Genomic DNA, 17,511 nt, shown 5'->3' on the forward strand with positions numbered 1-17,511 from the left:
TTGATGTGTCAATACCTACTGTGGTGTCAAGGCTATTTATTTGCCAATCTCTTACCCAAAGGCACTGATGCTTGTTGAAGCACACTTCAGTGCTGATCACCTGCCGGTACCATGCCGGCCACACTTCATACATGAACTGGCATAGTGAGCATTGGCAACTTTTGACCTAGACAGAACCCAAGATCATAAACAGGAGGAGTGAGCCTTTCGGTCCATCGAGCCTGCCTCACCATGCAATAAGATCACTGCTGATTTGATTGTAGCCTTTCCTGCCTGTCCCCCATAACCCCCTTGTCGATCAATAACCTATCTAACTCAGCCTTGAATATATTCAACGACTCGCCCTCTGTAAAAGAGAATTCTAAACATTAATGATCCCGAGAAGAAACTCCTCCTCATCTCCAACTTAACTGGGAGGCCCCTTATTTTTAAACTGTGCTCCCAGCTCTAGATTCCCCCACGAGAGGAAACATCCTCCCAGCATCTACCCTGTCAAGACCCTTCAGTATCTTAAATGTTTCAATAAGATAACCCCTCTTCTAAACCCCAATTGCCTAACCTGCTCAACCTTTCCTCAGAAAACAATCTTTGTTCCCAAGAATCAGTCTCATGAGCCTTTTTGAACTAATGCAAGTATATCCTCCCCCATAAGTAAGGCAACCAAAATTTGTACTCAGTACTCCAGGTGCAGTCTCACCAATGCCATGTACAGTTGTAGCAAGACTTCCCTACTTTAATGCTCTATTACCCTTGCGATAAAGGTCAACATTCCATTTGCCTTCCTAATTACTTGCGGTACCTGCATGCTAATTTTTTGTGATTAATGTATAAGGACACCCAGATCTCTGTACTGCAGCATCCTGCAGTCTCCCTCCATTTAAATAATATTGTTTTCCTATTCTTCCTGCGAAAGGGCACAACCTTGCATTTTCCCACATTATACTCCATCTGCCAATTTTTTGCCCACTCATTTAATCAATCTACATTCCTTTGCAGACTCTTTGCATCTTCCTCACAACTTCCTTTCCTACCAATCTTTGTATCGTCAGCAAATTTGGCTATAATAATCTCTCTCTTCAACGTCATTCATATAGATTGTAAATAGTTGAGGCCCCATCACCGATCCCTGCTGCACTCCACTAGTTACAGTTTGCTAACCTGAAAATGAATCATTTATTTCGACTCTCCGTTTTCTGTTAATTAGCTATTCCTCTATCCATGCTAATATGTTGTCCCCAACGCCATGAGCTCTTATCTTCTGCAGTAACCTTTTATGTAGCACCTTTTCAAATGCCTTTGGAAATCCAAATACACTACATCTACTGTTTCCCCTTTATCCACCCTGATTCTTACATCCTCAAAGAACTCTAATACATTTGTCAAACACAATTTCCCTTTCACAAAACCATGTATTATTGTACAGCCAGATTGTATTACGATTTTCTAAATATCCTGTTACTACCTCCTTAATAGGTTCTAGCATTTTCCCAATGATAGATGTTAGACTAACTGGCCTATAGGTTCCCGCTTTCTGTCTCCCTCCTGTCTTGAATACTGGTGTTTCCAGAAACTAGGGCATTTTGGAAAATTACAACCAATGCATCCAATTCCTTTAAGGCCCCAGGATGCAGGCCATCAGGTCCAAGAATTTGTCAGCCTTTAGTCCAATTAGTTTTCCTAGTATTTTAGTGATCACAATTGTTAAGTTTCTCCCTCCATTTTGCCTCTGGATTTTCTACTATTCTTGAGGTGTTTTCCGTGCCTTTCACTGTGAAGGCAGATATAAAATATTATTCAAAGTGTCTACAATTTCCTTGTTTCCCCATTATTAAATTCCCTAGCTAACCCTTTAAGGGACTAGTGCTTATTTTATCTACACTCTTCCTTTTTACACGCTTGTAGAAGCTTTTGCTGTTTATATATTTCTTGCTAGTTTCTCTCATACTCCAATTTCTCCCTTTATTTATTTTTTATTCATCCTTTGCTGGATTCTAAAATTGTCCCCCATCTTCTTGGCCACCACTTTGCAGCATTGTACATCTTTTCTTTCAATTTGATACCATCCTTAACTTCCTTAGTTAGCCATGGACAGTGCCTCCTTCTTGTACTGGCTTTCTTTCGCATTAGAATATATCTTTGTTGAGAATTACGAGATATCCCCTTAAATGTCTGCTACTGGTTCCCTACCATCTTACCTTTTAACATATTTTCCCATTCTACTTTAGCCAATACTGCCTTCAAACCTTTGTAATTGCCTTTGAGTTTAAGACACTAGTTTCAGACCCAAGTTTCTCACTATCAAACTGAATGGGAAATTCTATCCTGTTATGATCACTCTTACCTAGAGGGTCCTTTACCACGAGGTCATTAATTAATCCTGTCTCATTACACATAACCAGGGCTAAAGTAACCTGTTCCTTGCTTGGTTTCAGAACGTATTGCTCTGAGAAATGCCCTGAATCCATTCTACGAACTCATCCTCCAGACTACTTTTGCCAATTTGATTCGGCCAAGCTATGTGAAAATTAAAATCTCCTACGATTATTGTAGTTCTTTCTTCCAGGCCCCTATTATATTTTGATTCATACTCTGTTCTACAGTGTAGCCACTGTTAGGCTATAAAACAGTCACACTAGTGACTTCTTTCCTTTAGTATTTCCTATTTCCACCTACACTGATTCTACATTTTGATCTTCCAAACCAAGATCATTTCTCACTACTATTGATCTCATCCTTTATTAATAGAGCCACCTCACCACCTTTTTCTTTCTTTTTGTCCTTCTATAATGTCAAATAACCTTGAATGTTCAGGTCCTAGCCGTGGTCAGTTTGCAACCATGTCCCCGGAGTGCTATCATATCATACTCATTTATTTCTATTTGTGCTATCAATTTCCCCGAGTGTGGCATCAAAAAGCCCTAGCAAAAATGGAGTCAATGGGAATCTGGGGAAAACGCTCCACTTCATACCCAACACAAAGGAAGTTGTGGCTGTTGCAGGACAATCATCTCAGCCCTGGGACATCACTGCAGGGGTTCCTCAGGGTAGGGTCCTAGGCCCAACCATCTTCAGCTGCTTCATCAATGACCTTCCCTCTGACACAAGGTCAGAAGTGGGGATGTTTGCTGATGATTGAACAAGGTTCAGCACCATTCACAACTCCTCAGACACTGAAGCAGTCTGTGTGCATATGCAGCAAGACCTGGACAATATTCAGACTTGGGCTGACAAGTGGCAAGTAACATTCACAAGACACAAGTACCAGGCAATGGCCATCTCCAACATTAGAATCTAACATCCCCCCCTTGTCAATCAATGGCATTAACATCGCTATCAACACCCTGGGGTTACCACTGACCAAAAACTGAACTGGACCAGCCATATAAATATTGTGGCTACAAGAGGTCAGAGGCTGGCAATTCTGCGGCAAGTAACTCACCTGCTGACTCCCCAAAGCCTGTCCACCATCTACAAGGCACAAGTCAGGAGTGTGACAGAATACTCTCCACTTGACTGGCTGAGTGCAGCTCCCACAACACTTAACCAGCGCAATACTATCCAGGACAAAACAGCCCACTTGACTGGAATCCCGTCCACCACATTCAACATTCACTCCCTCCACCACTGATGCACAGTGGCAGCAGTGTGTACCATCTACAAGATGCACTGCAGGAACTCACCAAGGGTCCTTCGACATCACCTTCCAAACCTGTGACGTTTACCACCTAGAAGAATAAGGGCAGCAAAGAATGGGAACACCACCACCTGCACCACACACTATCCTGACTTGGAACTATATCAACGTTCCTTCACTGTTGCTGGGTCAAAATCCTGGAACTCCCTTCCTAACAGCATTGTGGGTTGTACCTACATCACATGGACCACAGTGTTCCAAGGCGGTGGCTCACCACCACCTTCTCGAGGACAATTAAAGATGGGCAATAAATGCTGGTCCAGCAATACCCACATCCCATGAACGAATAGAAAAATTTCATCTACCTTGTTACAAATGCTGCACACATTCTGATAAAGAACCTTTTATTTTGTCTTTTTATCATTTTTCTTTACTCTTTGACCTTATTTGCTTATGCACGCTCATGTTCGTATGCTCTCTTCCTTCCTGTCGCACTCTGGTTATCATTACCCACATCGCTACCCTGCATAATTGTCTTATCCTCTCTCTTCAAATTTCCCCTCATGTAAACCCCCCAACTATTTAGTATAAAGCCCTCTCTACAGCCCTAGATAATTATTGCAGATGTGGTTGCCATGGATCACAATGGTGTCCACCAGCACAGAGATGCTACAACTGCAATACATCATCACCTGCCCTGCCATCTTTGTGTTTATTTTTAATTATTTAGGTTTTAAATTTAGAAATGTTATTCAACTGTTATCTGTAGTTATCACTAGTTAAGCTATAAATATAATGCAATACTTATATCTCTCCAATACCGGTTTAAACTACTGTCCATGTTGAGGGATAAAATATTAAAAACTCAGCAAACAATCACCTACCTGCTCAACTAATTAAAACCTTGAACACTCACCAGCTTCTGGAAGCAGAGAGATTCCCATCTGCACCAAATTTCTAAGTTGGCACTCATGCCTCATCACACTCAGGCCTTGTCACATCCTGTGTTCCCAGACCTCACAGCAGAGGGCTGACCCTGACCCCACCCAATATCAGGGCAAGTGTGCTTTGTTGTAAAGGCCAATGAATAGGAATTAGCTGTGGACATCCAATTATAGCACTCCTCCTGCCGCCTCAGCAAACTCAGCACAGTCTACAGATTGAATCTAGGATCTGCTTGTTCTGTATAACTCAGCTACTCATTGGATGAATTCACTGAGCCTTTGTTTAAAAGGCAGAAAACGGAAGTTATGGTCAACCTAAACCATAATGCAAAGGTTGCAATAAACACATCATCTCTCTGATAACACCAGAATAGAGACGTGTTCACTGCCTGTATAGCAAGAGTACTTTAGTGGAAGGACCAATCCCAGATAACTATGCAAATGCTTAACTGTTGGTCATAGCCTGCTGAGGGGCAAAGAAATGCTGCATGGTTAAATTTGGTATCATAGACACACCACTGATAAAGATGGGAAAAACATACAGGCTTATAGTTTACTTATTGGATACAGGAAAGAGAAATTGGGAGGAGTGAAGATGTTTAAGTGAAGGAGGGCTTAATTATAAAAGGAGATGAACCATTTGATTTGGGTGTGGACAAATCAAGAACCTGAGAGTAGAAATGGGAGATGCAATGGGAAGGAAACTCGATGTGGATGTGTGCTATGGAGAACCAGATCAAGCACAAGGACTGGAGCGATAATTTTAGTCACGTACAGGAATGGATGCAGTAATTATGGGTGATGTCAATTTGCCAGGGATAGATTGGGAGATTTATAAGGCAACAACAAGAAATATATGATCCCGGACATTGTTAGATTGTCACAGGAAAACAATGTGCCAAGGAACCCACACAAGCAGGAGCACTACTGGATTTGATGCTAAACAACTACTGTCAGGTGACAGATTAGGTGAGAGTCAGAGAACACCATGCAGGTAAAATGTTATGGAGCTGAAGGTTAGGCAGGCATATGATGGGAATGTGATCGAGGACAATAGAAACATTCAAGTTTAGAATGGCAGACTTGAGGGATAAGGGGCGAGTTCATGAAAAATGACTCAATAACATTGTTAGAAGAGAACTGCAAAGTGTACTTTGTACTAGAAATACTATACATAAAGCACAGAATAGATATAGACCACATCACAGGGATATAAACAGGGAAAAGGCTCATGTCAGCAATAGAAGATAAAGGGATAAAAGCAAAAAGAAATTGTCACCAAGATAAAAAGCTACAAGTAGCTTTGCAAGCTGAAACAAATTCTAGAACAGGGTAAAGGAAGTTAAGAAACTGGTTAGATGATCCAAAATATAAAATGAGATTTGCATAGCAGAGAAGTTAAAAAGTAACATCAACCATTTCTATAAATATATTCAGAGCAAGCAGATAAGTAAGGGGATGGTGGGGGTCACATAACACCAATCTTTAAAAGGGGTGTAGACTGCCATGAGGGTCTTGTGGTCAGTGGGTAGCGTCCCTGCCTTGGAGCCAATAGATCTAGGTTCAAGTTTCACTGCAGGACTTGGTGGCCAAGGAAGGTGTGTTCATAATGTGGTTAAACAGATTGAGTGTAAACTTGCAAATCCTTCCAACACACTCCAATGGCAGGTGGTAAGAGGAGAAATTTCTGGTCAGCGATGTGATAAAAAGAAACTAGAGCCTCGACTATCGCTATCCATAGCTCCAGTCTACAACATGCATGTAAAAAAGTGTATGCTGCCACAGTAACTCAAACTCCTTGAGGGGCCAGTTGGCTGAAGGCCCAGTGTGGCTCAGAAAGGCAGCAACAGCATAGGATTCGATCCCCATTCTGGCTGGGATGGATTCAGGACTTTCCTCCTTGCCCATGGTGGGAGGTTGTGGGTCGGGCCTGCCTTCAGGTAGAGAACACGAGGAAAAGATAGAGTGACATCAAACTATAAGCCAGGGAGCCTGACATGTGGGGTGGGTAAAGTATTAGAAGGCACCCCAAAAAAGATATTAAACATTGCTCTTCAGCTAGGAGGATAGCATGGAGTTATGGGAGAGAGATCTTGCTCTGCAGGAACAACGGACCTTGTTGAAGAAAATGTTGTGGATGTGATAAGAATTTTATTTCAGCAAAATATTTAAAACCATGACACTAAAGGAGCCTTGGACACTAAAGGAATCAAGGGAAATGGAGACGGGACAGGAAAGTGGAGCTAAGGTAGAAGATCAGAGTAAGAGCAGAGCAAGCTCAAAGGACTGTATGGCCTACTGCTGCTCTTTTTCTTGCGTTCATACGTACAAGCAATCAATCCACAGCATTGGAAAGCATGGAGTGTGGACAAACATTGGAGGGGTATAGGAAAATGACTAAAACTAGAGATCGCAAAGATTGCTGTGAATGGTATTGTGAGAACATGGTACACAGCAACTAGCAAGGCCATTTGTGTTTAGAGCATAAATGTAATTGGTGGCTTACCACCTGCTTAAGGGCAACTAGGGATGGGCAATAAATGCTGACCTTGCCGTCAACGCTCACATCTCATGAACAAATATTTAAAAAATTGTAACTGGGGCCAGAAAAAAAAACTTAGTTTGCAGTTGACACTAAATTGGGGGTGGAGCAGCAATTCCACTAATAGGGATTGTGCTCACCACATACAAAGGAATCTGGATAGCTTGGAAAATTACTTGAGTGGAAAATTGTAATTTGTATAAATAGATGTACGGCAATGCTCTGGGTAGGGGAAATAAACATTGCCAACATAAACTAAATGGGTAACTGCAGTCGGCCTCAACAGGGGATGATGAGGGTATTGGTGGTCAGCTCACAGAAATACAGTGCAGTGAGCAGTAACATTGTGGAAAGCTTAGCTTGAAGGATGTATAGCCAGAGCACAAATCCTAAAATGTGATACCATGTCTGTAAAAAGCACTATACAGCTACTCCTGGAGTTCCATAAGCAATTCTGGTTACCATATTATAGCAAGGTTATCCAGAAGCTATTATAAGAAAGGACAATCAAAAAGATAGTGATATTAAGAGACTGAAGCGCCAGAAGTTGTATATTGGGGAGACAATGCTCATGGGATCTGAAGATTATTTAGGATATAAATAGACTGGACTCTAATAATATATGTTGAAGATTGCCACAAATGTCAGAAACAGTGAACGCGGATTCTAGGTGAAAAGAGGAGTTGGGATTTAACTGCAATATGCAAGCGGTGGCAAATGTGAGGAATGAACACTCCTGGGAGATTAACACTGCAGAAAATTTAAGGGAGAATTAGACAGTTATTTGAGGGAATATGCAATTAAGAGCTAATCAGTTGTGGGACTGGTCAGATAGATGCAGAATTATTTTGATCATGTATTTTTATGTGTCCCTAATTGTATACTGCTAAATTTCATCCATCTGGATAAGTCGTACACTAATGTGTCTGAAACCCATTCTAATCAACAGGTATACAGAGCCAAAGAAGTGCAGAAATAGCAATGCAAACCAGCAACATTTACTAACAGAAGCAGGGGATTTGTTAAGAAAGCTATGCTCGGGTACACAATAGTGAAAGAAGCAGACCTTCGGTCTCACCTTCTGAGTGGCGTCTTTCTTTTTCTTGTCCTCTTTTTTCCTTTTCTTTTCTTCCATTAACTGTTCTTCCTTTTCTTCTTCCTTCTCTCTGTAAAGGACCGCATGAAAAGGAGAACCGTTACTTTCTTAAAGCAGGAAACAATAGTTGCAAGCACTCAAAACAGAGAAACAAAAACAGTAAAGGCTGGAATTATAAAGTAGGACTGTCAACACCTGGAAACCAAAAGGTTAATCTGTCTTTTTCTTTGCAGATCCAGCTGTGTGCATCTAGCATTTTCACTTTGAAGTTTTCCATCACATACTCACTTGTCAATTGATTTTTAGGAACTAGACTGGAAGCAGCCACAATTAAATTTAATAATCCCCTTGATTAAGAGAGTGGTCAATTTCTTCACAATTCCTTGCAAACAATAAATATTTTACAGGAGGTGAAAATTCCACTGGTCTGACACAGGGAACAAAAATCAGCCAAGAAGGGGCCCAAACTATCAAAATATCAGTTCCAAGTCATACTGTATGAAGGCAAAGGACCACTAAATTGCAGTTAGAGTTCATGCTACAAATACACTACTTATAGTTTGCTTGGAATTTATAGAGCCACAAGTATTATAGTTGGGAGTCATTTGCAGCACCCTTTTCCCCAGCCTGTGCCCTTGGCAGACTTGCTGCTTCATGTGTATCTGGGCTTCCATTCGACTCACGTACCTGTGGGATATTGCAAGAATGGGATTCAGTGCTGCTCTTCTAGCTGTCAAGTGAGAAAAAGCCAGGGAATGCTATTAGAAGCCATGCAGTAAACAAATGGGATTCATTAAAAATAGAGAACCAAGTATTAATGAAACATAGAAATTGGAGGTGGTCATTCAACCCCTCGAACACACTGCCATTCAATTAGATTATGGTTGATCTGCACCTCAGTTTTATTTACCTGCCTTAGCTCCATATCTCTTGATACCCTTTTCTCATGGTATTACAATAGGGCTTCGGTTTCATTTCTTATCTGAGGGATTAAAACCTCTGACTCAGCAGCACTCATTCAGTATTGCAGCAGAGAATCAGGCTAGATTTTATGCTGAAGTTCCACGGACCTTAAACCTACAACAATATGAAGAGGCATTCAAGAGGGCATTGGATGATTATTTAAATAGAAACAATGTGCAGGGTAACGGGGAAAAGGCAGGTGCAGACACGATGGGCCGAATGGCCTCCTACTAGACCGTAACAATCCTGTGATTCTGTGACCTTCTAGGTCAGGAATGAGGTCACTACAAATTGAACCAAATCCAAAACTTGACAGAAGTAGTAAGGGAGGGAAATTAAACAATGTTGTCATATTTTGTAGCTTTTGTTTATAGGGGAGGAGGGTGATCTTTTTATATCAACTTTGTTTTGAACAAAAAGTACTCCTTATGTTCCTTCCCTTTAAATGAGGGTTGTAAATATACTGATGACTACTCAACTTGCTAATGTCTTTCTTCCAGAAGAAGGCAAACACGTTGTATGCTTCAAGAATTTTCAAACAACAGTATTTTTTTAAAAAAGGAATGAGTCCCAGATAGAACAGGCTGTGGGGATCATTCAGTATGAAAATTATCGCAAATATATGCATCCTAGATTGTGAGCAGATTTTTTGGCTGGCTCCATATTCTAAATTGCTGTTGTCTTGGATGGCTTGAATTACTATTGATTCAATGGGTGGAACATCATTTATTTTATATAAACTTTTCAATCAGTTATAAATCAATACTTAGGATTTTTGCAATACTTTCTATAGAAAAGTGAAATATATATAGCTTGTGGCAAATATCACCTCCAGATTATTCAATTTACTAGTTTTTAAACTTATTTATTCTCACCCTACAGCAGAAACTCATGTCAGGCTAGGTGCTGGAAGTGTTCTGGTACCTACCCAAAATCGTCACTCTTCATGGGTGACCCGAGACAGTGACAAGCTTTTAAACTGTGAGTAACTCACTCCTATCCCCATCCGACATCCAAACAAACCCTTATAGCAGGTGTCATTGTATGGAGACCAGAAGACATTGGAATGTATTTATTGTGAAATTTCTCCCTTTTGTTACATTTCATTGAACAAGGAAATTAACTGGCTCAGTGGTGAAGTCTATGGTTTTTCCCTGAGCCAGTGGTTAATTCCTTTTACCTTTCTACAAAACTTTTCTCCCACTTACATTCCACCAAAGGTACAGGTCAAAGATACAGCCACCACATTTACATGCGCACTTCTTGAACACTGCAATCCATTGTCACAAGTTTTGGCCCTGCTTTTCTGTCAAGTTACCATTACTCCCCAAATTAATTTTGCGATTTTTTTTCTGTCACAGAGTAGTTGCAGGCTCTGGCCATTAAACTATGAAGTGAATTTTTGAAGTTGCCCTTCCAATTGATGTGTGCCACACCAGAGAAGACACACTGGTGCTCTTTTTAAAAAGCTTAATTTTTAGTACAAAAGCCAGAGAAGCCAAATTAAGCACTTCTGGGAACAAAGCAAATGGACACTTTGTGCACTATGTACCCAAAGTTTCAGGATGATGTACAGTGGGTTTTCATCCTTTCACCTCACGTGTACTCCCAAATGGAAGGCAGCTACGGTTGACAGAAAGACAGCCTGCTGCTGTGGGTGGATGAGGGAAATTAATTCAGATTGTCTTAAGACAGATGCAGGCAAATGCAACTCCACAGAAGATAACAGTCCATGATGCAGTACTAATTGGCAATCTCCCTCAGAAACCACATGGATGGCTGCTGTGGAAAATTAAAATGCCATACTAGTGTATGTTCTGAAGTTGTGGTTAAAGCAAATTATTGGGGCAGAGAAGAGGGATTTTTACTCTGTATTAAACCTCATCAGACACTGACACTGGATAGCCAAATCAGGAAAGTGTTCATGTTCTCCAGCAGTGATGATCCTCAAGTTGTGGACTGAAAAATTGGTCAAAAAAAGTTATTTCTTCTAAAAACACACTCGTCTTTTCATCAATGCCTATTTCAATGAGTGCTGGATACAGGAACTTTACTACTAAGCTTTTCCAGCTAGTAACATGCAATAAGAATGGCTTACACGGACCTGCTTTGCAAGTTGCAAAAAAAACTGAAAGCTGCTGTGATAGCAGTTCAGTGAAGCGTTTGCACACGAGACAGACATCACACATATTAAATGTAAAAGGGGCACTATTTCACACCATCACTGTTACAATGAATCTTACTGAGTAGGCCTGGTTTAAATGAATGTTTTGTGCAATGACAATACATTACAGATAGCAGCATATATGCAACATTCAAAAGCACCAATTTGAGAAACATGAACTCATTCATCCACAACAGAAAACCCAGCTTTCTGTCCTATTACTAAAACCTCATTTTCATTTGAAATTCCTCAGCACCTTAAAAACTCGTGGGTGTGATTGGAACAGGGTGAACGAAGGAGTGGGTGGCAGCTGTGAAAATGTCATCTAGCTGTAGTCTGTGCTGTGACAGCTAATCTATGGTGAGGGCTTCAGTATCGTTAGGCTAGCAAGGAGAAGACACGCCAAAGTTCCTGCTCTTAATATTCTGTTAATAGTTTTTGTGGCATTAATGTTATACAAATACTCCAGGATAAAACGTCTGTAATGGGCATATCCTGAAGTGTTCATCCAAAAACATGTGCCTATGGTTAATGATCTCCCCCCACCCAACTTCCTGATGTACTCTGAAGAATATTTCTAAGTGTTGAAATTAATAATTAACATAGCTGCTTACTCCACAAAGTAGGCTGGAATGTAATATAGATTCTCAACTCAATTCAAAGCAAAAGTAAAAGTTTGAGGAGGATTTTATCCATGTTTACCAAATGGGGAATTGATGACACTGACAACAGGAAGAGGGAGAGAAACGTAGGACTCCTAGAACGAATAATGAGAAGAAATGTGATTGGATTTGAACAAGCCTGTGTGCGCAATCCACATTTTTGACAGGAATGACTAGCATGGAATGTTTTCAAAATCAAATTATGTTCAAAGCTATTTTCATAAACCACCAATAAAGGAAGATTGGAGGAGTCACCATTAGAGAATGAGTGAGAATGTGAGGCAGATTCATTTCCCCACTGGTTGTCAGCCTCTATAGTGTTATACAGATGGCTGCTTTTCATGGATGTTATATTGGAAGTTAGAGAAGCAGTTAAAGGCAAATGTCTCAAATCTGCTATTGTTAGGGTACTAAAACCAGAAGGGAGTTACTCTACACATAATTAAATACCCTTCTATTTCAGACTCCCAACACTATTTGCTTACTAACAAGCGTTGCAGACCTTCATTCTGTATCTACTTGCACTAGGAAAAACAACCATCAGCAAAATTATAGGTACAAACCACTTAAACTGAACTCAGCAGCTAAAGATCACAATGTGCTTCAAATCCGAAACCACCTGTGAAGTAATGCCATGGGAAATCCTTTTGCTTGCTAAATAAACCTAGTGAGGACATTAGACAGGTAGTTAACTAATATTAAAGCTCTCGTCATTAAGCTATTGTACGAGTGGTTCTGGATAATGGAGTGGAAGCCACATCTTGACTTGTCAAACGCCCCAACTGCTCCCCTCCTGAACATTAGCTAACTTACGGGTCTAACAATAGCATCAGAGACTTTCCTGGCCTTTATGATTCAGCCTTAAACTGTTTGAAACAATGCCTATTAAGTATTCTATGCCTGCTGGAAAGACCTACTACAATTAAACAATTTGGAAGCTCTGTGCAATTGAACGGAAATGTTTTTAAAACTGAAGGTTTCATATTGTGAAATTACTGTTTGAAAACAGGACATTACAATTTCCTAGTTTTCATTTACTTGTCATTGGGCTATATGCAGGTCACTGCACAGTCTTAGAAGTTCACGAAACAAGTTGAAAACAGTGGAAAAGGTTTAAAAAGGGGTTCTGGTAATGGGATATATGGCATGATGCAATGAGGAGTTGAGACATGCAAGAGCATTTCTGCTCACTTAAGCCTCCATGATATAATTTGCCTCTTATCTGTACACGCACGCTGTGAACAGATGGTCTCTTCCAGAAAATAACAGCAAGTACTTTCGATTTCCAAAAAAAACTGCACTTTGCAACTTAGGAGGTAATTAAAGTTAATGGACTGGCAGAAGAAGAGGTTCTTTAAATGAATTTTGAAATTTAACACCATTCTACATCAAATGTGCAATTGCATCAGCTTGACAATACCTATACATGATCTACAGTTTGTGGATGACTGCAATGTCGTTGCCCACTCTGCACCAGATTTGCAAGCCACTCTCGATCTGTTCAATTCTGCATACAAGAAACTCGACATGTCCTTGAATGTTGCCAAAACAAAACTCCTATCAACCCACACCTGGCCAGCCAAATGTTCCATCTCCCATCTCTGTTGAAGGAGAAATTCTGGAATATGTTGAGCACTTCACATATTAGGAGACTAGGGGATCCAACACCAGATCAACTATGCCAGTTCAGCCTTCTACGAACTACGGCAGTGAGTGACAACAAAAACCTCTACAAGTCACCAAAGTCCTAGTGTACAGAGCAGTTGTCGTCACCACATTCCTGTATTGCAGTGAGACCTTGACGGATCAACAACACGTAAGAGCGCAAGAGAAATTTCATCAGCAACGCCTCTGCCAAATCCCCCGGATTCGATGGGAGGGCCATAAAACTAAGGCTAGTGTCTTCCTGGAAGCCAGCTCCACAAGCACTCCAACAAAACTCCTGCAAAATCAACTTTGATCGATAGTCTTCCCTGCCAGGTCCTTTTATCCCAATTCTCAAATGGCCAACGTTCTGGGGAAGGACAAAGAAAACTCTCTCGTTGAAGCATGGCGCCATTGACGTTAATGACTGGGAGGAGCTAGCTATCAATCGTTCAGAATGGTGACAACTTGTCCAACAAGCTGCAACACGCTTTGAGTCACAACATCTCAATGATGAGGCAGAACGGTGACAGAGAAGGAAAGAAAAGGAAGCAAATCCTGTACTCCAGATCCCACTACCTCTTGGGACATTCTTCCCCATATCCCAAAGATATGCGGGTCTAGAATCAGCCTGTTCAGTTACATGAAGACCCATGTTTGAAACTCGCAACCCTGAGTTGATACGATCCTCGAATCGGGGGACAGACACCGCGACAAATAGGCCAATTTGGCAAATCCATTCAGACAAGCTTATTGCTGGTTTTCAGCCGGCTGTGTAAGACCTAGGTATCTATAGCAGTGGCAGAGATCTTATCACAGCATAAAAGCAGCTTCCCTATCACTCCTTGCAATGGTCATAAGTTCCTTCGTTTACCAAGTCCAAAGTCAGGCTGGTGAAAGGTAGGGGCATATTTGTTTTGTTTCTGATCAAAATTAATTGTTAACCTTAATAATTAATGTCATCTCCTGGGGTAAGTGCAAAAACTGCTTTCATCTTAGCCTGCGTTCAGTTTGCATTTTAGGAAATGTCTGTCGTGAGAGATTTAAAACTGGGTGAATAGCACTGGGTACGCACATGGAAAATAAATATTCACACTAACGGAGCTTGAAATGTGCAACCAGATCATGAGGCTTAAAACTTGTGGAATTTTGGGTGTTAAGTGAGCTACATGCACAACTACAATTCTCCTGAGTCTCCTTGTTTCTGTTGATGACCATCCATCAAACTGTCCATCAGAACAATTCTCCGCTTTCAAAATTGTTCCCACCCTTGCCTAACTCTCAAATGCAAGTGCCCTCCAATTTAGCTTGTTTTGCAGGGTGGGGGTGGTTTCTCTCACATTGCTTCTGGATTTTCAGGGATAGCAGGAAACAAAATTATTTTTCTGGTCTTTTTAATTATAATTAATTTATAAAAATTATCCTCAGTGAGACCTCCTCCATATTTCCTGTTTCTTTGAGCGCATTTCCATTGCAAAGTATAAGTCACATAAAAATTGAAAAGCTAGCCTGAAATTAGGTACTTGAAAATTCAGTGCGGAGCAGCATCAAGAACTAGAGGGCACAGATTCAAAATAATTGGCAAAAGGAGTAAAAATTATGTGAGGAAACTTTTTTTTCACCCAGAGGGTGGTTGGAGGCTGGAATGAACCCCTGGAGAGAGTGGTGGAGGCAGGTTTGATCAAGGTATACAAAAAAGAATTGGATTGCTACCTGAAAAGAATTAATGTCCAAGCTTACAGGGGTAAGGCAGGGGTTTGGGACTAGGTGGAATACTCTCTCAGGGAGAGAGTGCAGACTCGAAGGGCCAAATGGCCTCCTCTGTACTGTAAAAATTCTGTGATTTTTCTGCTGGGAAGCTCTTCGCACTCTTTCTGATAGGGCCTAGGTCTGCTGGCATCTCCCCACAATAATGCTAGAAAGCACTGTGATTTGTCTTCTCTTGAGTTCAAACATGGTACGTCATGGCATTCATTTGTACATACAATTTATCTGGGAATTGTCAGGGCAGTTCCTTACCACATAAAGCAAGAGGAAATTAAAAGATAAGGTTCCACAGTCATACGAAGCACAATGGAAGATGGTTGTGGTTATTGGAGGACAATCTTCTCAGTCCCAGGACACAGCTGGAGTAGTTCCTCAGGGTAGTGTCCTCGGTCCAACCATCTTCAGCTGCTTCATCAATGACCTTCCTTCCATCATAAGGTCAGAAGTGGGGATGTTTGCTGATGATTGCACAATGTTCAGCACCATTCGCAACTCCTCAGATACTGAAGCTGTGTTCACATGCAGTAAGACCTGGACAACATTCAGGCTTGGGTTGATGAGTGACAAGTAACATCTACACCACACAAGTGCCAAGCAATGAGCATCTCCCACAAGAGAGAATCCAACTATCACCCCTTGACATTTAATGATATTACCATCTCTGAATCCTGCACTACCAATGTCCTGCGGGTTACCATTGACCAGAAACTGAGCTGGACCAGCCACGTATACTGTGGCTACAAGAGCAGGGCAGGGGTAGGGAATGCTGAAGCAAATAACTCATCTCCTGGCTCCCCAAAGCCTGTCCACCATCTACAACACAAGTCAAAAGTGTGACAGAATACCCTCCACTTGCCTGGACAAGTGCAGCTCCATCAACACTCAAAGTCAACACCATCCAGGACAAAGCAGCTCACTTGACTGGAACCCCATCCACCATCTTAAACATTCATTCCATCTACCAATGGTGCACAGTGGCAGCACTGTGTACCATCTACAAGATACACTGCAGAAATTCAGTAAGGTTCTTTCAACAGCACCACCCAAACCCACAACCTCTACCATCTCAGAGGCCAAGGGCAGTAGGTGCAAGGGAACACCACCACCTACAAGCTCCCCTCCAAGCTACAAACCATTCTGACCTGGAACCAAATTGCTGTTCCTTCACTGTCACCAGCTCAAAATCCAGGAACTTTCTTCCTAACAGCACGATGGGTGTATCTACACCATCTGGACTGCAGCATTTCAAAAAGACAGCTCACCACCACCTTCTCAAGGATAACAATGGATGGGCAACAAATGCCGGCCTAGCCAGTGACGTACACATCCCAAAGAATTTTTTTTTAAAAATTGCATCAGGAGAGGCCACAGCACAGAATATTTCTTGACCTGAAACTGGTACAATGCGGAAGAGATAGGAAAACTGCAAAATAGTTTATCTTAATGTTTCAAGCTGCAAAAAGGGGATTTTTGTGCCTATTGCTTCTACTAAGCTATGACAGATGCACTCTATTGACACGAGGTGAAGAACGAAGGCAATCTAAGTCCATCTGCTGATATAAGCAATTACTTAAGAGTAAAATGGACAAAAGAGCTGAATCCTGAGGTGAGAGTTATTGTCCTTGACATTGACAGCATTTGACCAAACGTAGAATCAAGCAACCCTCATAAAATTGAAGTCAATGGGAACCAGGGAAAAACTGACTACTAGTTTGAATGATATCTAGCACAAAGGAAGATAGATGGTTGTGGGTGTTGCAGGTCAATCATAGCCACAGGACATCACCGCAGGAGTTCCTCAGGGTAGGATAGTAGGCCCAACCATCTTCAGCTGATTCATCAAGGGCCTTCCCTCCACTAAAAGGTCACAGCTGAGCATGTTCATTGATGATCGCTCAGTTCCATTCTCAACTCCCTAGATAACGAAGCAGTTCATTCCTACCTGCAACAAAACCTGACATTTGGTTTAAGCTAAATGGTAAATAACATTTCTGCCATAAAAGTTATCGCAATGATAATCTCCAATGAGAGACTAACCATCTCCCTTTTACATTCAATGCTATTACCATTATCAAAACCCCTATTGTCCATTGAC

General features: G+C 41.3%; 1 protein-coding gene across 11 annotated transcripts in view; it reads right to left on the reverse strand.

The window, feature by feature from the left end:
* tnrc6ba (trinucleotide repeat containing adaptor 6Ba) overlaps positions 1–17,511 on the reverse strand; it is a 149,218-nt gene that overhangs the window by 49,591 nt on the left and 82,116 nt on the right. For 6 of the 11 annotated variants that reach the window (XM_078531788.1, XM_078531789.1, XM_078531795.1 and 3 more), the window contains one exon: positions 8,199–8,286. In XM_078531788.1, coding sequence (XP_078387914.1) covers positions 8,199–8,286 — 88 coding nt within the window. Of the gene's footprint in view, positions 1–8,198; positions 8,287–8,903; positions 8,947–9,126; positions 9,268–17,511 lie in introns of those variants that run through there. The other 5 variants (XM_078531791.1, XM_078531794.1, XM_078531793.1 and 2 more) reach the window with 3 other exon arrangements.

The sequence above is a fragment of the Cetorhinus maximus genome, chromosome 29 (assembly GCF_964194155.1).
Source record: "Cetorhinus maximus chromosome 29, sCetMax3.hap1.1, whole genome shotgun sequence".
Taxonomy (NCBI): domain Eukaryota; kingdom Metazoa; phylum Chordata; class Chondrichthyes; order Lamniformes; family Cetorhinidae; genus Cetorhinus; species Cetorhinus maximus.